Source organism: Natrix helvetica (genome assembly GCF_964273705.1).
Source record: "Natrix helvetica genome assembly, chromosome: Z".
NCBI lineage: Eukaryota > Metazoa > Chordata > Lepidosauria > Squamata > Natricidae > Natrix > Natrix helvetica.
In genome coordinates, this window is record NC_138554.1 from 96,986,302 (window position 1) to 97,010,367 (window position 24,066).

General features: G+C 36.4%; 1 protein-coding gene across 1 annotated transcript in view; it reads left to right on the forward strand.

Moving 5' to 3' along the window:
• RFTN1 (raftlin, lipid raft linker 1) overlaps positions 1-23,715 on the forward strand; it is a 135,656-nt gene extending 111,941 nt beyond the window's left edge. The window contains exons 7-10 of the mRNA XM_081970869.1: positions 333-448; positions 11,828-11,931; positions 16,018-16,099; positions 22,256-23,715. Coding sequence (XP_081826995.1) covers positions 333-448; positions 11,828-11,931; positions 16,018-16,099; positions 22,256-22,699 — 746 coding nt within the window. The 3' untranslated portion in view covers positions 22,700-23,715. The remainder of the gene's footprint in view (positions 1-332; positions 449-11,827; positions 11,932-16,017; positions 16,100-22,255) is intronic.
• The last annotated feature ends 351 nt before the right edge of the window (positions 23,716-24,066 follow it).

The window sequence follows — 24,066 nt, forward strand, 5'->3', positions numbered from 1 at the left end:
AATGACAGTGGAAGAGAAGCAATGCTTTACACATTATGCATCAGTAAGTCTAGGCATGTGAATGTTTTCCATATGTGGTATATACTAGTACAAATTAAGTGCAGCACTCATAATGGTTACTAGTAATGCATTGCAGAATTCAAATAGAAATGTACTAGTTCTATTATTATCATTCATGCTAATAAATTTTAGCCCTGCAGAAATGTATCCCACCTTCTGTTATTCTGTAACATGGTAAGAAGAATCTTGGGTTGTGATAAATAATGCACAGACTGTTGTTAGCAGATAATGGCTAGCAATACAGTTTATAGAACTTGTTTGTTTCGGCACAGATACCTTCCAGGGCATGACAGATGGAGTGTTCATCTTTGAAGATCCTTCTGTAGATGATAGCAGAAGTATGCGAGGCTATGATGCTATTGTTGTAGAGCAATGGACAATCTTAGATGTAAGTATATTATTTTGACTTATTTCTGATACCTTGATTCACAACCCAATGAGAAATTAGAAATTTTAAACTAATGTCTACATTTCTTTTAAAAATAATTATGTTTTATCTTGCTTACTTTGCTTTCCACCCAATTAATTTCACGCTACATTAATGCTCTCACCAATGTTGTGATTGTTGATCAGCTTCAATGTTTACTTTTTTTATTGTACATTCATCATGATTTCTGTTGTAGCCTTTTAAAAACAATTGCCAAGAAAATTCTCAGTAATAGTGTTTCTTTCTTAACAGTAAATCTATGCAGAATAAAATTATTAATGCCATCGCATATAGAATTTACTTGAGACTCTTACTATCTCTTTGTATGGATTGTATACTTCTTAAAGCAAAGCTCTTTTTAAATCTTTATTATTGTCAAGACTCCTTGTAACATCTACTTTTCCTGCTTAATTCCAAAATTGTTGTGCAATCTTAGACAAAATTAAGTTATTTCTGTAAATAGGCTTTAAAAAAAGTTATATTCTGTGATTAATTTTCAAGCAGAGATAAAAAAAATCAGTGAAGAATATTTATGCTCAAGCAGTCAAATTTTTACAGTTCCTAATTACAGTAAATTAATATTAATAGAAAAAACAAATTCAGCTGCTAATCAAAACACAAAGAGCAAGTAAATACAACTTTATTAATTACATTTATAGGCTGCCCATCTTTCTGTCAGCTAATTCCAGGCAGCTTTTAGCAAGATAAAAACAACAATGTAAAACATTGAAAACCTAAAACAATAAACATTAATATTAATAAAGTTAACATATATGGCTAAGGAAGTAAACAATATACAATGGGGTAGAGATATAATCTTCTCTTAATTCACTAACACCTCCAGAATGGAACATCCCCATTGGGATACCAGGCCAATCAGCAGAAACAGTTTTAAATCCCCGAAACTCAAGAAGGTGGGGACAGATATAACCTCAAGGGTTATCCTTTGTTTAATGAAGGACTTTAACAAATTTAGCTGGAAAAATTTCCTAAAGTCATAAGTTCTGAAGAGCCATAAAAATCAGTGTTTTGTATGTGTGTGTGTACATACGTATGCACATACATACATACATACACACAGTGCACAGAAACAAACACATACAAATATATGAATGATTTCCCCGAAAAAAGTCTTCCAAGAAAAAAATGATGATCTAGCCAGGATTTAATTTGATCATAATGATTGTAAACATTATAATAATATAAGAAGTCATCACTTGCAAAGTCTTCACTATCCAAATAAGATCAGGCTATAGTACTAAAGATTCTTTACTTTTGGGGTCAATCCTACTAGACTGACTTAATGGCTATTTTGTTGGTGGTAAGATAGCATCTCTTGGCTGCTCTGTTAAAGATTGGGCCAAGTTCTAATCCCTATTCATTTGGATCTATTGCAAAAATTTTGTTTTCATTATTCAGCCTTTGGCCTAGTTCCTGGATGGAGCTGAATATCAGGAGAGGGGGAAGTGTTATTTAATGTTATGTCAATCACCCTGGTTACTTATTAGTTTTAGGTCAGTGTCTTGCTCTAAACTCCAGTCCTATGAACAAGAAAATCACCAGGAACACAGTCTCTTAAGTTAAGATCAACAATTTTTTTAACAATATGAAAGTTGGTTGCATTCTTCTCAATTGTTTAAACAAGTCCCAGTGTAATGTACAATCCTGAGATTTCTTAGCATTTCCTATCTAGTGAAGGCCATCATTCAAACAGAACTGCTTAGGTTTTGCAGGCATTAATAACTATTTGCAAGCTTAAGACACGGGGAGGGAGAATCCAAAATAAAAATGAAATCAGTTGACAGGAACTGTAAATCAAATAATTTAATCCAGTAAAGGCACAGCAGAATTTGGTGATCAAAAACAAAGTAACAGAAACAGATAAGTAATACAAGAAGCTATTGCAGGGATGTCAAAAGCAGATTAGGTTTCAATGTTGTATGCCTCTGAGCACAGGCATCTCTGTTGTTTAAAAGATTGTAGAACTTTATTTGTGTAGTTTTCCTATGTCTAGTTTTCTAGAATGTGGAGACAGATTCTAGGATCCAATCTGGGTTGGTCGCTGAGATCAGAGGTTTAGTCTTCCAAGCTTTTGGACTCGTGCTTGAGCCCATCCTTCTCTCTAACAGAAGTAAACCTCTTATCCTGGTGACCAACTCAGATTGATCCTGCAACATTATCCTAGCACATGCATATTAACCTTCATTCATGACAGATTCTACTATTTAGGGGAGGATGGCAAACAGAATCTAGCAGTTTTCTTCAATAACTTCCTTGTCTCCAGAACTGCTGTTTGACCCAGTCTAACTTGGTCCAGGAGCTGTTACTCCACTGGTTTCTTTTGATCTTGCTTTAGCAGTTTCTCCTTCACTTATTCCTCTAAGGCAGGTGCTTAGGTCTGGACAGCAGGGCCAACCTGGAAAAAGCAAAAGACCAGCCCATGGTGCCTCTGCTAACAAAAATGGGGCATGGGGGGGCATGCATCCTCCTCCTGCGTCTTGTTCTGGACCTGGACGGCCTCCTGTAGCACTCTGGCAGCCGAAACTGAGTACATGGGCTCCCAGGCCCCGTTTTGGCTGCCAGAGTGCTGCAAGAGGCTGTTCTTAACTCAGGCTTGCAGGATTCTAATACTTTAGCCTATGTCAGTAGTTTATAGTTCTAGTCTTCCTAGGGAGTCAGTACCTTGATCTAGTCTTCCTCTCATAGGGTGATCAAGTATGTATTAGACAAAATCACAGAAATGTATACTTCTCTAATTTTATGTGTATAAAATCATGTGGAGGTGCAGTCCCATGTTACACCCACCCGGCCATGCCCACCATGACTATGCCCACCCAGGCCACATCCCACATACACCTCCCCCCAGCCCTCTGAGGTCAAATATAACCCTAATGCGGCCCTCAATGAAATCAAGTTAGACATTCCGGCTCTAAGGGCTTGTCAGAAGGAAGATAACACAGGTTAGTGATCTCATACGCCTGTGGAGCTGGTTTTTTAAAATGCCACTTTTCTTCCATGATGGAATTTGGAGTGGTAGATTTATTTATTGTTAGTCTCTCATTCAAATATTGGCTAAATGTGGATGAAATCTGCCTTCCAACCATTCCTAATTCAACATTAGCAGCAGACTGAAGGTTTGAATAAATGCTAGTTTCTCTTAGTTTTTCCCTTTCTTTGTATATTTATATGGATATGAAACTCATAGCACTTCTTATAATTATTATTATAAGAGTTATGCAGAGCTTAAAATGTTCTTTTCCAAATTGTCTGAGAAAGTTGCATTTTCATATATAGTTTAATTCAATATGATTTTCCTTTGAATTTGAATGGGCATTAGCATTGTCATTTTAACAACAACCAAAAAATCTTGGCATGCTTAATTTCTACAAATAGAGCAGCTTCTCAAGTGTAAGCAACAGGAATATGTTCATCATAGTACTCTGTATGTGTGTAAAATGTCAGTATGCAAAAAATGTAAACCTTCCAGCTGCCACAGTATATGATTCTTGCCAGCAGTCAACAGGATGTAAGACAGCTGAGTTATTTTACCAAATGTAGAAGAAACTGCGATATATGGCTTTTAATAGCCACATGTGTCCTACTTCCTTATTACTGCAGTTCTATGGATGTCAGATTCTATTAATTCCAATAAGCTTTGTGTGATTTAGCATTAAATCTTTTTTCATTGTTTCACTTTTGCTTTCATAGAGAGATCCCTGTCATAGCTTCATATCCTTTTGTTCCCTAACCTAATTTCTTTCACCCCAAGAGAGAAAGATGATGCTTTTCCAACAGATTGATGCTTTCTAAGGCAAAGTGTTGGTTGCTTGAATCTTGATAGTAATGATGATTGTTGCTTCTCTCTAGCTCCTGGTACACTTTTCGAATGCTTTTTTATTATTGTTGTTAGTGATGGTACTAAATATCATCAGTATTCCAGTCAACTTGGGGCATGATGAACTGTAGGGAGGTGATGATTTTTCCTGAAGTGTCTCTGAAGAGCAAGTTTAAATTTGGCCTTGTGTTCCCTTGCATCAGGAAAACAGAAACCACATGGATTACTGAAATTCTACTTTGTTTTGAAAGGGTATAATAACAGGATCTTGAAACCTGACAGCATCTCTCCCCATCTTACACTGAAGAGAAATAAATTGGTGCAATCATGGATTTTTCCTTGCCCCTTCCTCTGTGGCTGGGTTAAGTTGATGTTTACATAATGGTTTGTGAATTTCTTTCCCAAGGTCATCTCCTCTATACCCAAATAGCTAAGATACAACATGTAACATGCTGTCTTCTATGAGGCACCACAAAATATGGCAACCTAAATTTGTTCTAACAAACCTTCTCTATTTTGGCCTTTTATGAAACAAGTGAATTGTGCTATTCTAAAGTTAATTGAAGGTCAGACTAAGATACAAAGGTTTCTCTGCAGTTAAAAAAGATCCAGTATGTCTTCTGAAAGTGAACTGGTGGTAAGAGCAGGGTCAGGTTTTGACAGATGACTAAAATCATAGGTTTATCCATCTGTAGGAACCTGATCTGCAAGAAGGATGGGGGCTTCCTACTCCTGCTTTGATTGATATGCTGGTATGGAGTGATGGTGGCTGCAGACCTCAGCATTATGGCTTTGTGGATTAAGTAAGAAAACTTTCCAGAAAAGTAGAAGATATTCTCCCAATCTAGTTTTCTGGAAATTTAATGCCCCACATGGCCTGCTGGCACACACTGATCAAAGTGGTTCTGCAAGGAAAAACTATGAGAGCCCCTGCACAACCTGCACATAAAGAGGACTTATTTGTTACTTCAGCCAAAACAAATGTCTCTCTATGACCTGACATAATGTTTGAGGATCTAGCAAAAGAAAATATGATTTCAAACATTCATGATCTTCTGTTCAAGATCCACCCTTATTGTGCTGGCATGCTGGCACTTCCCCTGCAATTTCTAAATGTCAGAAGTTAGCAAAGAGGGTATTTCCAGCCATGCTTTTGTGGAAAACAGCCTCACATTATTTTGGGGTAAGGAACATATAGCTCAGACTGGAAGGACATACATCTTTCATGAACCAGAACAATAATTGAGGTATGATATCAAATGTACCTTATTGACAATATGTTGTTGTACCTTAGAGAAATAAAGATTGATCATGACCAAAAGTTTGTCATCCATAGACAATTAATGGTAATAGGCAACTATTACCGTTACTTTTATTTTTCTCCACAACTACCAAAAAGAAAAAAAGAGGACTGTCCAGGTTTAATACTTGACTATTCAACACAGGATTAGAAGAATTATAGATAGCCACTGCCAACCCAGAATACAGCATTCTGGACCAAATGCCGAAAGGCAGAACAGGGAAGCTGGCCACAGATCTACAGCGGAATAAAATGCTTGTGTTCTTCTTTAATTCATATCTATATTCAAAACTACAAGGACTGGAGCCTTAATTTTATGTTACCTTCGTTGATGGACTATAAATTTTCCAGCGGAAAATTTCCATGAAAAAGCTTCCCTGTTCTGCCTTTCGGCATTGGGTCAGCAACGCTTATGTCAAACGCTTCTTTCACATCATTTACTGGCCTCAGCTATAGGGATCAAGAAAGGCTGCAGTTGTCATGTACACAGCAAAACATCCTCAGTTCACAATGTTAGATGTGTAAATGTGTTTGTTAAGTGCATAGGGATTGTGGGCCTGATGAACACAGTTTGATGTCTGTAGCCAGACAGTTGGAGTTCTGAGCAGCAGGAGGGCCAGTGGTGATGAGTGTGAAGTTCAATCTCCTCAGAGATCCTATTTGCTATTTTCCAGAGTGAACTAGAAAGGAGGAAGGACAAAAATGAGGTATTTGTGGCTTTGGGAGTTCCTCTTTCAACATAGATTAAAAATTGAATCTATTAAGCTGTATACATATGCGGTGTTTTTATGTGTACATCTGCACATGTGTCTTCCTACCTTGAAAATCTTCAAAATGCCAGATGTCAAGTTTTGCAGAGATCACTGGTAGATAAAACAATGTGGTTTTGCAGCAGTTTCTGTCTGTCACTGGAAGTACTGCAGTTTGAACATAAGGAGCTTTTTTCACACCTTTTTAAATAAGATGTTTGGACTAAATAGTTGCTATGAAAGTAAACAACAGTCTGGGTAAAAATAACTTTCCATTGTATTTTTCATGCATACATTTTAAAGATTTTTTCAAAAAAATATAAAACCTTGTAGAAAATGCTGTTAAACTTTGCTAAAATATATATGAGAAAATATAGTAAATATTGGATCAATTTAATGTGTTCCAAAACAAAGTATTATCGATATATATAAATGGTTTGCAATCATTTTTACACAGGTTAATTCAGAGATATATTTACTTAACTTTCTTTGTAGCATTTAATGCAGCGGTGTTAAAATATATATCAATTTGCATGCAAATAGAAAAATAATGCTATATGTACTTTGGCCAATCCGTGTCTATTGTGAGAGCATGCTACTGCTCTGGGCTATCTATTGTGAGCTATTTTTTTAGCTGATAACATAGAAGAAGAGGTAAACATCTTTTCAGAAACTTTCTCACAAAAAAGGGAAACTGATGTACTGGCAAGGAAGAACAAAGAACAGATCGTGGCATCCATAGGAACAAGTCAAAATAAACAAGATAGTATACTCAATGTCACATTTGTGTACATGAATGCAGTATTGATGCACATACAAAAACGAAGGGACTTTTATTGCAAGGTCATGATTGTCATGTTATCTCTTTTGAGCTACCCTTCCCTTGATGCTACTAGTTAATATACTTGAAGAGAGATTGAGGGAAGATGGAAAAGAGAAGGATTGTTTATGACCCAAAATGCATTCTAGGCATTTGGCAGCATTAGCTGCTGAAGATTTTGTTGGTTCTGGGGGAGATGAAATAAGACTCTTTAAATGGACCATGATGGGTTCAAAAACCATAAAACAAGGAATATGAGTAATGAGAGTCATGTCTTCCTGCAGGGCAGGGGTGGGTTGCTGTCGGCATTACTGCCAGGTCGGCACGCAAAATTTTTTAGGTGCAAATGTGTTACACGTGCGTGTACATTTGCACCTAAAAAGGTCTGTGCATGTACACAACATTAGAAAAGGGGGGGAAATTACATTTCTACTATGAAGATTGTTCTGCGCATGAACAGAACCTAAAATCAAGATGGAAGCGCCAGGGATAGAACTGGTTTGGGGATCTGGCAGGCCGACTTACTACCTACTCAGCCAAACTGGTAGGAACCCACCTCTACCGCAGTGCCCTCCCACCTCTCACCCCACAATCCCATCCCACCGGAACTCTGAAGTACTTGGGTCTCTTCACCATATGTTTGTCATACACCATAGTTATCTTCTGAAACTCTCTGGACTTCTGAAAGGAGGACAGACCATGTGTCTCTCGGCCACGCATCGGTGATCCAAATGCAGCCATCATTTTGTCCTGCCTGTTGTGGCAGTTTGTTCCCAGACCATGCAGCAGTGACCCCAGTGTAGCCCTATTCTGTACGCAGAACAAAATGCACAGCCACTTTTGCAACCCTGCAGCTATGCAAAACAAAAAGTAATTCTAGGGCTCTGGGAGCCCTCAGAGCTCTTCAAAAGGTAAGAGAATTGTTTGGCCTGGTGGGGTGTGAATCAGGCCTAAGTCTGGTGGGAGTTGTAAAAGGCCTATTGGGTCACAAACCATGAGAAGTGGAGTGGAGTGTTTTGAGGTGGAAGAGTCATTGGGAGAGTCACGGCAGGTAGACCTGGGCCTGTACTAGGCCTCTCCCACTCAGAAGGCACCCCACACTCCATTTAACAATCTGCACATTTGTTTATGTTTCATTGGGGAGAGAAGGAGTAGAGTTATTAGATGATACATTTCACTTAATGACTGCTATAGCATGTAATTGCAATGGGCAGGCACTATTGCAGTCATGTCTTAGACTACTTGTATGCTAATGGAGTTTAGGAATATTATTTTAGAAGTGATGCATTCAGCAAAGGCCGCTGTTCCAGTACCTATGCATTGTGGCTTTTGCTTATTTGTGTTTTCCAAGAAGTGTTTGACAGGCAGAAATCAAGACTGCTTATTCATATATACTTCAACATATAAAAGGTTAAGCTGGATTGATGACCATATATATCATCTCAGATTCTAAAGTTATTTCAATTCTACAGCTGCCAATTTTGATCCAGAGATTGGTGGAAAAATTGCTTTTCAGATGCATTTTCTCTAGTCTTATACAAATGTGGATTGCATTATTTTGTTTATTACTGGTTTTATTTTAAAGCCTGTATTATTGAAGAAAAACGGGGAAATTGCTAATACATGTTGCTTTTCTTTAAACTGGCTTGGCCATATCTCAAATTACATAGCTTTTTAGATATTCCGAGTGAGCCAGACTATTGCTGAGAATAGGATAATAACACCAAAATCAGAGTAAGATTGAATTCTTTTTATCTGCCACAAGAGTAGAAAATGGGCAGCTCAACATTCTCTAGTTTTTTGACACTCTAAGTGTGATCAGAGATTGCTTACCAACTGCAAGAGAATGGGGAATGAGTTCATTAAAATTGTGCTCCCTTTCAGACATAAAAGAAAACGTCTTTCAATATAACTTGTAGATCCGTTTACACTCTTTCCCCCTTTGTACATATGCTTTCTTTTAAAAAAATATTGAGATCTTAACTGACCTCTTTTGAGGTTTAAAAATGGCTGCTATTATATATTTCTTTATATATGGTGCTAGAAATGTTAAGGTTTTTATTACATCTAAAGTTATGTATGAAATTACATGCCCATATGCTTTCTTTTTCATGTCCTTTAAGGATTACTTTTAAGAAAGAATTAGTTAGCCTTAAGTGTAAGAGAAATAGAACCAAAATGGGGCCTGTGAAAAAAGCAAATTATATGTATGAGAGTGTAAAAAATACTTGCTGTGGTTTTAAAAACAATAACAAAATAATACAGAACAATGAAAACATATTTCCATGATGCATCTAGCCATGCACAAAATATTTTATTTTGTTTTATTTTTAATGTTTTCCCCTTTTTTAGAAGGGAAGGGGAGATTAAAGGTTTTAATTTTTTTTCTTTTTCATTTTTATAATCCAGATTTTTATGTGTGTATTAGTATTGGGCTTTTTATTTCTTTTAACATATAGTTTTTTGTAAAATAGTATTTTTTAAAGTATACACTGTTGTATACGGTAGTAATATATGTGTCATTGTATAGTTATTTAATTTATACACTGAGTTAGGTACATTTCTTTAAAATCAATGATTTTAAAGAAATGCTGATTGTACTGTTTTATAGCTTGATAAAATATATTTAAAAACTGAAATAGATTTTTTTAATAATAATAATAATAAATTTAAATTTATTAGCCGCTCCCTTTCCAGACAGGACTCGGGGCGGCGTACAGTGGAGCATATAAAACATATACAACACATAAACATACATATATACCGGACATACATACACGGAGGAGGTAACAAATTACATCACATTGGACAATTAAAAGTCACCATTAAAAATACCCCAATTGTAAAACACAATTTAAAATTTAAGGTTTTTAAAATTTAAAAGAACTGTCAGGAGGAGTAAGAAAAGTTTACGGTTGAGCCAGGCCAGATAATTGAAAGAGGTGGGTCTTCAGCTGTACACGGAAGGAGCGGAGATCGGAAGTAGTCCTGATGTCACGGGGGAGGTCATTCCACAGGGCTGGGCCCGTCACAGAGAAGGCTCTGCTCCTGGGTGTCGCCCCCCGGCACTGTTAAAATACAGATTATGCATATACCCATTTAATCATGGAGTTTTATAAGAAATCCAAATAATGTGCTCTACATTGTAACTCTGCTTCTACCGACATCTGTATTTTTTCCTTAGTAGGAAAGAATTCTGATGAAATACTTAGTCCCCTCAGTAATAGGAGCTATCAGGAGCAAAAAGGAAGATTAAATCTAAATAATCATAACAATAAATTGTAGTAGGAGCACAGAAATAATAATCTGTGAGCCCGCTAGGAATGTCTATAGAAAAAGACACCTATGATAGCAAACAGCAAAATGATACAGCTTCTGCAAAAACCAAACATAGACAGTTGTATTGCACCAAAGCTTGAGTGCTTAGGTGCCAATAATATTTAGTCCTGCCCTGGGTCATGAGGGAAGGGGATGACACCTCCTACAAATTACTCCCTCCCCAGCAGCTCTTGGCCATTAAAAACCTGACAACAAAACAGATTTCTTTTTGGCAGCAAGACACTACAAAGCTGTAACAACCAAGGCAGTGAATTTCTCCTTTGATTGTGCTAACTGCCAAAGCATCCACTGTACTTAAGGTCAAGAGGGGGACTCCATGGTTTTGAAGCCTGCTGACTGGTTTTCTAACAATTGAAGTCCAACCCATCCTATAAAGTGTTCCCTGTAGGAAATAGTTAATTGTTACATTGAGATGGGTCAATTCTCAGCAAATCTATTATTCTTCATCGACTTTTCTATAAATTGGGATTGTACCCATTTCTCTCCTACTCTAGATAAGGCTTATGTCTTGTGTTACATTACTGTTTGAAGCCAAACAATCCTTTACCTGTTGTGTGTGTGGACAATAATTCTGCTTGAGTTAGACCAATGTGTAAAGCATTACTTAGTGCTTGTTTGCATACTTGCTAATGAAAAGTAACAAATTGGTGATTTGTGCCTATGGGTAATGCAAAGCACAAAGCAAATTGCACTCATTTTGTTTGTTTGCTGTTGCTGCTTGGATGTAAATGACCTGGACTCATTATTGCCCTAATGTTGTTTAACACACCATGGAATGCTCTGAAAGTCAGAAGCAGGATTCCCCCTCCCCTGTGTGTTCTTGGCCCATCTGGTGTAAATGAAGAGCTTCTCGCTATATTTTAACTGTCACCGTGCTGTGTTTGTACAATCCAAAGCAGAATTGCCATTGCTAGTTGAGCTGAGATTTTTGTATTGCTTGAATACTCTTTTGTCTGGAAGGAGGTAATTGTTCTCTTTCAGCTATTATGCAGGAGGCCATTCATCCAGGGAATCTCCAACAAAACTAAATGAATTATTCCTGTTGATCTGATTCATCAGCTGCCACATGGAAGGTTTTGGAGCATGGAAAGAAATGTGTTTCTATTGTTTAAACAAGATTATTTATCCCTTCAGCAAGAACTGAAAAATCATCCTTCATTCCTTTTCTTTTGGGATATCATTTTCTTTCCCAGTTTTGCTGAATTTGCAAAAACAATCTAACCCATTAATAAACTCTCATTATGAAATAGACTCAATTTTGACATTTAATTCTAATTGTTTAATTTCTCTCTCTTAGGGGGTTCATGTAGAGGCAGATTACATCCCCTTGTTGAACTCTCTTGCGGTATTTGGATGGCAGCTGACCTGTGTGATTCCCACTCCAATTGTAAAGACAAAGAGGTATGGTCAAGAGACAGTCTTTCCTTAAGTCTAAGAGTCAGTCATAAAAATTGTCATTGATCTTAACAATAGAGATCTTCTTTTGGAGCTTTTGAACAGTCTACAGTCACAGAAGCTCCCTATATAACAATAGAGGATGAAGTGTTCAGCCTTTTCTCTTTTTGTGCCGATAATCTTGTGGTGCAAGTAGAAAGCAGTCTTTGGCAAGCACAGGGGAGACTATGAAAGCTGCAGATACCAGTCCTATCAATTATCTGAGACATTATCTATTGTTTAATTTTCTTTTCCTGATGAAAGAGGGGATGAGGGCATTCCTCCTTGCTGGCTCATATCCCAGATTGTCTTTCATGTAGGAGTGATATTCACCTGCACAACATCTCACACTTTCTCAAAGTGTCTTTAATCTCCAGACATAGGGATCTTTTTGGAGGCGGCTGTGGAAAGCTACAGGGGAAAGCAGGAAAATTTCATCCCGTGAATATAAATTATTGTCATAGAATTCAAAGATACAAAAGCCACATCGCTTCCAGATCATTTGCTGCTACTATCACTTGTATGTCTGCCATTTATCTTTGTTCCTTTGCAGAAGTCTTCATCTTTAAACATCATTAGCATTAGATTTAGTGTGCCAGGGTATTAAACCACATCTTGAAGCCAAAAACAATCACAATTCCCTTGTCTCTCTAAAAACTACTTAATTTTTATTTGTGTCCTTAAAATGGTAGCCAAGATACAATGTAGGATTAGTGAAGCTCTCGATTAGCCCTCCTTAGTAAGCCTTGAATTGCTATCCCCAATACTTTATCCCAGTTGTATTGATCATGGATGTTAGATCCTGCAATCTGAAACATCTGGAAGGGAGCAAAACTGGGACTGCTTTAGATTGCACCTGTCAATACAATGGAAATACTTAATTCCCATCCTCACCCCCTTAAAGATACTGCTTGAGCACCACATATAGAGGAGTTCTATTTTTCATAGAAAATGGCTATGGTAGCTTGGCTTATCAATTTATTTGTCAACATGGATTATTGCTGAATTCATTCATTTTTACACTCTGTTTTCTGTTAATTCATCGGTAGTAGTGTTGCTCTTATTAACCATTCTGACAGAGGGGAGCAAATTACATTAGGATTGAAGCACACATAATTGTATTTATTTAAGTATTAGGATTGCAGCATCCATAAAGGGATCCTACTTCCTTTCTGCTGCCAGGAAATTAATGCACTGACATATAAGGCAGATGGTCCACTAGCAACAGCAAAACTATTTCCTACAATTCAGCTGCCCAATCTCCATTCAGATTTCATTTCACTATCAATTGGAAGGTTCCATTCAGATATCAATGAACTTTTTCAATATGAACCTATTTAATCAGATGTTTGAAAGCTAGTAATTGTCACATAATATGTTTATGTTTTTCATAAACTAATTATCAACTGAATGGCTGTAGGTGATTGTCTCAGTATTTGCAAGTGTCTTTGCAGCTATGGAATAAGCCACTCAATTAAAGCATAATCCTGAATAGTTAATTAGAAGGGCCAGCAAATTTAAGTAAGAAATTACCTCAAATGTTTTAATAGGTGGTAGCACTTATCCTGCATTGCCTGGGCTTAAAAAGTAAACAAGATCAGGCAGAGCTGGTTAATATTTGAATAAAAGGCTTCTATTGAATACCTAGGCCAGCGATGGCAAGCCTTTTTTGGCTCGCGTGCCATAAGCGCGGGGAGAGCCGGAGGGTCATGTGTGGGTGTGCCGCACCCCATAATGCAATGCATGACACACACCCCAGCGCGCATGCGCACATGACAAGCGCTCCCTCCCCCCCATTTTTTGCATGCTTTTTTCATCCTCCCCAGGCTCCAGAGGCTTTATTGGAGTCTGGGGAGGGCAAAAACAGCCTCCCCTGCCCCCCCCCGAGGCTCTCCGGAGGCTTGAGGAGCTTCCCTGAAGCCTCTGGAGTGCAAAAAACATTTGGGAATGGACTTCCAGTTTGCTTGTAGGGCCGATTTAAGCCCTCCGGAGCCTTAAGGGGCCTTTCGGAGGCTTCCCTGAAGCCTCCGGAGGACGAAAAACAACCCTACAAGCAAACTGGAAGTCACTTCCGGTTTGCTTGTAGGGCCGGTTTAAGCCGTCCAGAGCCTTTAGGGGCCTTCTGGAGGGTTCCCTGAAGGCTCTGGAGGAGGAAAAACGACCCTGCAAGCAAACCAGAAGTGACTTCCGGCTTGTCCGTTGGATCGTTTTTCATCCTCCAGAGCCTTTAGGGAAGCCTCCAGAAGGCCCCTGAAGGCTCTAGGGGACTAGAAACTGCCTTACAAGGAAACCGGAAGTCTGTTCCCGAACTTCCGGTTTGCCCTTAGGGTGGTTTTTTTGCACTCCGGAGGCTTCATGGAAGCTCCTGAAGCCTCCGGGGGCGGGGGGGGCTGTTTTCGCCCTCCTCCTATAAAGCCTCTGGAGCCTGGGGAGGGCGACAAATGGCTTTTAAAAAGACTGAACTCAGCTGGCCAGCCCCCACATGCACGCTGGCCAGCTGACAAATGGCTCCGCATGCCATCTGTGGCACGTGTACCATAGGTTTGCCATCTCGGACCTAGGCTGTAAACCAGACTGAGAAATTGAAAATATGTCTTGAAAGAAGGCACTGATATAAAACACTTCTGTAACAGAACCAAAAACAAAACAAAACACCTGTCTGTACATGTCTATTAGTCATCAGAGGTTGACCTTGATTGAAAGAAGACTTTGTTTTAATAAGATTCGTGTAGTGTAATAAAAAAAAAAGAAGGTTGGAGGTACCCTACTGTTGATCCAGTTTAGCATTGACCTCATTCCTCTTTCAGGTTAGGATTGTAGTTAGTGCTACAGGGCCTGTGTGATGGAGTAGGATTGGGGAGACTAGTTTCAAATCTGCATCAACGATGGAAGCTCACTGGGTGGCTTTGATGTATGTTAGAGAAATTCTCAGCCCTATCCACTTCATACTTTCAGGGAAAATGGGAGGAAGGAGCCTTTGTACTCTGCCTTGAGCTTCTGGGAGGTACAAATCTGACAAATAAATTATATTCCAGACAATTACATGTATTCTGTGTGTTTCAGTCCATTGCCCATACCTCTTTATTAATGGGATGTAGGCAACAGTATGTTAAAATGTGAAAAAGTCTCTAATTACAAAAATCTATCATTAAAGAAATGAAAAATATATTATTAGATTCGAATATGCTTTGCTTTTCTCCTTTTAGGCAAAAACAACAAACTCCAATTAGCCCTTAAACATAAACTAATTTATTATGGTGCACAATTTTTGGTTTTTTAAGTGTCATCTTGTGTTTTATATAGTCTTATAGAAGTCTTTTAAGCCTTCTCTGATGTATGAAGATCCTAGTTTTGTTTTGCATTTGTGAACCAAAGAACGTTTGAGGAGATCTTTAATTTAGAAAATTTGGACTGAATATAATCAAATTATGTCTCCAACATGCAATAAATTACGACATATATATTCTTTTTTTAACCAAATCTTCTCTTGGAATAAAGGTGATATAGTATCTATGACTATATTTTTGGAGGGGGTTGGAAGTTGGATTTTGCTACCTCAGGCCTTACTATTGAGACTTTCATTAAAGAAACAGTGAATTAAGATACAATCTGTACAGTCTGAGTTTTGTCAGAAGGTGAATACAACAGGTGTTTTCTTTCCTTACATTCACAACAGCATGAGGATACCTACTGTAAGGACTACACATTTTAAGAAATGTTTATTGATTAAATGTATATTTTTCAGTTTAAAAACATTTTAATAGCTAAAGAATTTTATGTGGTGCCTACTTAAGGTACACTTTAAGGTACTTACACTTTCTGTCAAGTCTTCTGTCCAAAGATGGTCTACTTCAAATTATATTACCCTGAAAGAAAATTCAGAAGAAGCTTATAGACAATTAACTAGTACCAATCCCAGTGGCTTAGCCTGGTGAAGGACTTAGTGTGTGTATGTTTTAAAGCTAATTTTAGTAGATGGGCCCTAATTTTAAAGGGCAATATTGAGGTATGGAAAACATTTTCAGGCTAGTGTTTTTAATTTTTATTTTGTAGAGATGGAAAACTAGCCACAAAGCAGATTGTCTTTCTTCAGAGACCCTTCCTGCCCCAGAAAAACAAGAGGAAGCAACCTAAGGTATATAGCCTTACACTGTTTGGTGTATTTGTCTTGGCAAAGCTTGCATATTTTAATTGAATTTAATGTAGTAACTTATATTTTAATAAGCAACATGTCAGTTGCTTATTTAACTTTGCTGTTATTTTCAATTATGGCTCAGTTGTCAAAGCTAACAAACAGCAATAAAATATATAGAAGATAAAGGAAGTAGAAGCAAGGACAAGGAACTTGTTGCTCAACAACTTTTAGATGGAGTGACACACCAATGTTAATGAGTTTAGCCAGCCTTGAGGAATGATACGAATTATAACTTAACAGTATTTGGAATATAGCTTGCTTCCTTTCTATCTCTCCAATGAGTTATTACTCATTCAGAGCCAAGGTGGCGCAGTGGTTAGAGTGCAGCACTGCAGGCTACATCAGCTGGCTGCAATTTGGCAGTTCGAATCTCACTCAGCCCTCCATCCTTCCTAGATCAGTAAAATGAGGACCCAGATTGTTGGGAGCAGTATGCTGACTCTAAATTGCTTAGAGGTGTGTAAAGCACTGTAAAGCGGTATATAAGTCTAAGTGCTATTGCTATTACTACTCTCCCTTCTTTTTGCCTTTACATATTTAAAGCCTGGGCTCTACTTTGGCTAATTAAAAGGAAAGACATGTCAAAGGTAATGTCACAAAGTAAGATGCTTTAGTTTATGATCTTTATTACCCAGCAAAATAAAAAGAACCAAAATACCAAGTGTTATTTGGTAGGGGTATGCCCAGATTAACAGGTAATAGTTTGAGGCTTCGCTATGAGGCTTTGGAATGGCATATTTAATTGCAAAAAGAGGCACATATTGTCTAACTAGATCTGGAATGAGCTTAATGGGAGACTTATCCTCTTGTCAATCGTAAGAGAAATGTAAAAGCCTATTTAGTATTTTTGATTATGTCAAAATGCTACAGAATGCAGCACACTTTATAACATGAATAAGATTGCCAAATGTAATCAAAACCTTTTGAACCTATGCTTTTTCAAGATCTATTATTTAAAATTATTTTAATTTGACATAATTTGATTAAATTTTGACTGACAATAACTTGGTAACTCAGTACGGAACAACTATTCTAATTTTAGTTTGATTGTAGACTGGTTGTGTGAAAGGAAAGAACTGTGCAGTGAAGCAGGCTTGCACTCAGGCACATAGAACATAAAAATCAGCATATTCAAATTATTATTTTTTCTGTCTCATGACTTTTATCAATGTATAAAACACAAAGAAAAAAAAGGAAATTAAGGTAGGGAAAAAGAGAGGTGGGAAAGAAAATGTGAGGTACAAGAGAAGAAAGAAACAAGCGTTGATTTCCAACTCTTTTTAGCACAGTACAACAGAATAACATTACCGGTGGTCCTCCACTTATGACCACAATTGAGCCCAAAATTTCTGTCAAGTAAGAAATTTGTTAAGCGAGTTTTGCTGTATTTTATGACCTTTCTTGCCACAGTTGTTAAGTGAAACGCGGCAGCTCATAAGTTAGCAATCACATGACCTTGGGAAACAGCAACGGTGTTGCCAAGCATCTGAATTTTGATCACATGACCATGGGAATGCTGCAAAGATCATAACTGAAAAATGGCCATGTCACATTTTTCAGGGCTGTTGTAATTTTGAATGGTCACTAAAATCGAGGATTACCTGTACAGCCTCAATTTTTTACTTTTACACATTAGCATATAATGTGTATTCTATAATCACCGAAACCAAAGTCAAAGTTTCATTTATTTTTCATCACAAGCACAAAATCCAGAAGTGATATCCAAATAAAAAAACATATTTAAATATATTTTCCTCTTTGAATAAAACAATCAATAACCATTTCTGCTTTATCTTCCTTGCTATGAAAATAATACTGTATGTATTTCTATTTGCACTTAATAATCTTGATAAACTATCATCAATTATAATAACAAATTTCATTTATTCTTTCAGATTATTTAACCTTAGAGGGGAAAATACTTTTTTCATCCATTTTAAAACACTAACATATGCGTTAAGAATATTTCTAAACATGAAAACATTCTAATACATCTTTTTAAAAATTCCTCCTAACATATACTTTAAAGTTCACTTTCAGACTAATAAAATTCCAACTAACCCCAATTAACTGATTAAATTTAGATCACTTCTTCCAAGTTACCATCATAGAATATTTTTTCTTATATACATCCTTTTTAAAACTCTAAACTTTTCTTTAAGATAATACAACTTTTTCCTTTAACTTTTTCTTAACGTACTTAAGCATTTAAACATTATATATAAAAGAAAAAATGCATTTTCAAGATTAAGACTTTCTTTCAATTTTAAATATCAGAATAATAAAAATCCATCCTAATTCTAATTGATTCATTTAGTTTAAATCATTCCTTCCAGTTTATCCTCATGGAATAAAATCTCTGGAATGTTTGTCAAGTAGTTATAAGTTTCTCTTTTTCTCAAAAGTTTCTTAACCTTGTTAATGTCCATTAGGAAAATGCCCCAAGCTTGTCCTTTTAAAAGTTGAAGATTTTCTTAAAGGTCTTTCAATTCTGTTGGGAGATTTATATTTAAAACATCATAATAAAAATTGGTGTCAGGTTTATATACCAAAATTGCAATTGAGTCCTCTGCCTTGTCCGCTACCTGTGAAATTGCTTTGGTGGTTTGGTAACTTTCTACACATATTGTATCTCTGAAGTAGTTTGTGAAGTTTTTTTTAACATCCCTGGAGAATAGCTGCTTTATGAACTAATGGATTTTATTTAAAGATTTTTCAAATACATCTCTAATAATTTGCTTCCCCATTTTCTTAATTCCCTTTTTATTCAAATAGTAGCTTTCTTGTAAGTCACTTAAGAATTGTTGGCCAATTAGGAATCATAAAAATCGGAAAGTTTTAGCAGACCAAGCTACAAATTACTAAAAATAATAAACTAGAACTACAACTTTGTGCCCTTATATTTCTCCATCAATTTCTGTTTAAAAAAGATACTCCATACTTCCTTGTTTTAGTTTGCCTTCATCAGTCTTCTTAGTTGTTCAACAATGAAAAAAATCCCCAAATGGTGTAGTTCTCAAAAAGAAATAACAGGCTGTGGCTAAAGGGACACTCTTTTAGCTTAATAAAAATTAATAGTCCTTAAAAATGATTAAGAAATGAAAGGCACAACTTACTGTCCATTTGAAAAATAAATTCCAAAATGACTGCTTCTTCAACAACAACTGATTGCATCTCCGACCTCCAGCTTTCAGCAGGCAGGCAGCTTCGAAGCCCAGCTCCTGAAGCTGCCTGCAGACCTTTGCTGTATCGGAGGATCTTGAGGGATAATTTTAGGATTTTACCTAACCCATGAGAGTCATATAAACTAAAAGAATGCCAGTTCCTTCTGTTGGTAAGTTTGAAAAGCTACAATCCAGAGAAAAAAACCTTTCAAGGATCCTTTCCTGGGCATCTCATCAGTTGGCCATCTTTTCATCAGAAGTCAGCATATTCAAATTATATGTTTGATTCATTTCACAAAGAAATAATATTATGATTGCATTATTGGGCACATGACATAGCAGAACTAAGCAACATTTGGTCATATAGCTAATTAAGAGGCGCCAACAATACTGTGACACAAAGAGAAAGAAAGAAAGGTTTAGTGTACCAAGCCACTACAAGTAGTTTAAAGAAGTTGCATTCCATCCTTAACATATCAATATCAAGTTGGTCTGGTTCTCCAGCTCATTAGTACACTCTGAATTAAGAGGGCAAAATCAGTTCCTGAAACCTAAATATTTTATTCACTGCTCCTTCCTTTTCCATTAGTCATGACCCCACCCCATTATTTTATCCCTATATCTAAAAGTACCAGATATAGGCCCCCGATTCTTGTATCTCTTTGCTGCCATTTAGTGGTCATATGGATTTTTGCATCCAAGATTTGATAGCATTGCTAAGTCTATACTGTACTCTCCCCAGATTGTTCTGGCTCTGATTTTACTCTGAACTGATAAATCATTTGTATGTCCTGGCCACAGTAGAATTAACCTTTTTCATAGTTAAATGTGAATGATTTATTTAAAGAAGAAAATCTAGAGACAGACTGTCTATATGTTCCTTTTGGATGGACAGAAATTTGAAGGAAAAGTCTGAGTAAAATTGTGATGCTGCAAGGTGATCACTGAATACATGTCAGCATTTCTGTCAGAAAAAAGAAATAGGATGTGAAAGGGATCAAACTGAACAAGTTAGCTGCATGAATTAGGAAAGTGTTCAGATGGCATGATGTTGACCCAGTTTAGTTAACCTACTATAGTGATGAGGGGTGCGGAGGAATTCAGACTGCTAGTCTCACTCACCCTTAATTGTTTTTAAAGCTAGGAGTGTTCTTTAGGGGGCTTAATTAGCTAGGATTTGTTAGCTAAGGAATTGTTGTAAAGCAATTCTATTAACTTGGTTGTGTTAAAATGAATAAACAAACAAACAAATAAACAAACAAGAAAGAAAGACACTAAACATATGCCTATCCTCATTCGTTGGAAAGGACTCTATAGTTGGATTAAAATGTCAAATCCAGTCTAAACTTCTGAACCATTATTATGGTTCGTCACACAGTCAGCCAGATGTTCATACTGGATTTGGCATTTTTGTCCACCTATCAAATCCTTCCCAAGTACCTGGTATAGGCAGATGTTTAACTGTATTAGATATATTGTTACAAGATGTAAGCTATTCCAAGTAAAGCTGCCTTTTGCAATTAACTGATAGTGAATTTTTGACAATGCCAGTGGTGTTCAAGTGGTGCTCCAGTAGTTTTGGGATTGCACCCAAGGCACCCAAGTTATTTATTGGTACTATCTGCTTTCTTTTGTCAAGACATTCTATGTCTATTTGCAGATCATTATTATAAGCATTATAATAAAAATAATTAGTGTCATATCTAAAGGACTGCTACAATATCAGGAAATGCTTAATTTATCACTCAAATAACCTAATTTTACAAAAAAAACCACTCTGTTTCGACTGCATTTATTCTTAGATGTTACCATAATCATTCTTATGACTGTGATTAGGACTTGAATTATTAAGTTTCCACTAGTCTTAGATCATGCATCTAACTGTAGATTACTCCCATATAATACATTGAGGTTGAAAGAAATTGAAAGTAAAAAAATACATTGAAGTTGAAAAATAATAAGTGAATTTGAAAGATTATAGCATAAACCAGACAGACAGCACTTGGATAGCACTTAAGAAATCTGCTCATTGACAAAATTTCCATCTGTCAATTACAAAAGCCACGATGTTTGGATCTACAGATGTACTACACTGATACATTATGACATTTGAGGTTCTTGGGAATAATTCAATGCAAATTAAGTCCAACACCAGCTAGAGAATTGACAGCTGTGATTTCGTATTGTTGTGTATAATAATACATCCTACGGAATATTTTTTTCCACTGTCATTTTTTCTTATTTTGCACTTGCCATATGTAGTATTTTTCAAGAAATTGAGTACTTTACTTTATTGTTCAAACTGAACCACACAAGAAGATAAAATACACAAGCATTCATCAGATGGTAGATGCAATATCTAATGCTTTTTTGTTTTGTTTACTATTGGTTAAGTCTTTGCAAGGCTTCAGAATCAATCCTGAAATAGAACTTTAGAGCACAGAATCATGGAAAGATGCAGCTGCTGTAACAAGTTGCCAATTGTCTCTGTGTTTCTGCTTTTGCATATTCCGGAAGTGTTTGTCGGAATTAGCCTTCCTTTTGCATAAGGCTTCCTGTTTTCATCTATTAAGGAAACATTCTAACTACAGTGAAATGTTTTAGTTTGTGAACTAATCACATTCTTTTAAGGAAAAGAATAATTTGCTGGAGCCACTTAATCACGATTAATCCATTTTAAAAATACAAGTGATATAAGGCTGTTGACACAAGGAAATTACTTTTTTTTCCTCGAGAAGCTTAAAAGATATATCTGTAGAACAGCATCTAATACTCAAAGTAATGTCCCTTTTTTTCAAAATAACTTCAGAGATTGTGTTGCCTTAACATAGCTTTTTAAAATCAAATTAATGTTAAGCTGGCAGTTGAAGATTTCTTCTGATGCCTCCTCTTCTTCTTTTTCAAGCATAATCTGTATTATATCTGTTTTCAGTTTCATTGGAGATTCTCTAAGCAAGACCAACACCAGAAGCAAGAGAAGAAACCTCTGAAGAAAAAGCTAAGTGCCAGAGCCCAACAGCAGCAGACAGAAGAAACACAGGAGTCAGAAGCTACAAATAGAAAAAGTTCAGAAGCACAGTTCTCCACAAATGATTTACAATTGCCAGTAATTTCATATCAGCAACTGGCTTGTGCTGAAGACAGGACTGTTGGGCACAGACCTATGCCTTCCTACAAGAGTGAGATGTCTGCAGAAACAGGGAATGCAAGACAGAGTGGTGATGAAGACATAACTGGCTTCTGTTTGAGTCAGAAAGGCGCACATGAAAACTATGAAAGCCAGATGTTTCAAGAGCACTGCACCATAGCGGATGATGGGATGTGTGAGGCAGAAGCAGCAGAAACTGACTGGATCCCTGAGGTATCAGCTGATTGAGAGGGGCAAATACTTCCCAAAGTAAAGGATTTATTTTGATTAACACAATTAAACATAACTCTACAGTAGACTTGGTTTGATAATGTTGAATTTTTATAGGTACATAGAAATGTTAGCACTGCTGTATCTTCATGTTACAGTAGATGCAAACTTACTCAGCCTTTTTTTGCTAATCATGAAATTCCATGGATAAATTGCTTTTGAACCAAACAAGAACACTTTATGCTTAATATAATATTTTTAAATAAAGTGTTGATGTATACCACTTTATTATTCTCTTCCAGCGAATGGAATTTAGCAGTTTAAAAGCTTTAAAGAATTGGAAAGAATTAGGTTTTAAGTGCATCCATTTGTATTGTCTTTGGATTAAATAATCTTTTTCAGAATTTTAAAGCAATAATGGGGATTCATATTTATGGAGAGACAGAGCACACAATGATTTTTAATATACTTGTCCAATGTATCTGTTTACTATTTAATCACTTAATAATCCAGACCATAAAACAATATGTCTATTTTTCAAAAAAGCACATTAAGTTGTATTAATTTTAAAAGGTTGTGTTCCTGTCATCTTCTTGTGTTGCAAAGAGAAGAAGTCTTGCTCAAAATTTCACAGAATAATTGGTACCAGAATGAAAGCCACTGTGGTCTTGAAATATATGGGTTAAGAAAAATAAATTTCCTACATAAGGATTCCACACAATGTGACACTTTTCTCATATTTTGCAAATACTAGCCTTTACAATAAAACATGTGTAATTTGAATTTGTAAATCTCTAACTATACTTGAATTTAATTGTACATATTTGTAGTTGTTTCTCTTATTACTGATTCACTATTTGGTCACTGCTCAGATTTTGTAAAGTGTTTTGAAAATGCTGTCCTTATACAAATGGAAACTTAGAGACTTTTCCCAACTGGCTGATTCATGTTTGATAGTTCCCATTAGTTTTTCTGTAAAGTATTTTGATTCAATAAAACATGGTCTCTAGGTACACATCATGCATACTTAATCTGTTTTTTTTAACTGTCAGCTTTATGTACAAGAAACGGCAATTTGCAGAACATTTTATAACAAATGTGGAGTACTTCAAATGGACACATAAAACATAATGGAGGAATATCTTAAAGCACTTGTTCAATGCACATACCAAAACATACTATTAGTTTAGTTCTCCATTCCCCCAACAACTGAAGAATGCTTATTCTGGCTACAGCGGCTTAGTTAAATATTAAGAAATAACTCCATTTACTTTTAGCATTCAATAAACAAGAATTCCTGTCACCCCAAAGCAAGCTATGCCCTAAGCTTATATACAAGTAACCTGTAATCTATGTGCATCCTGGGAGAACATGACATCATAAAC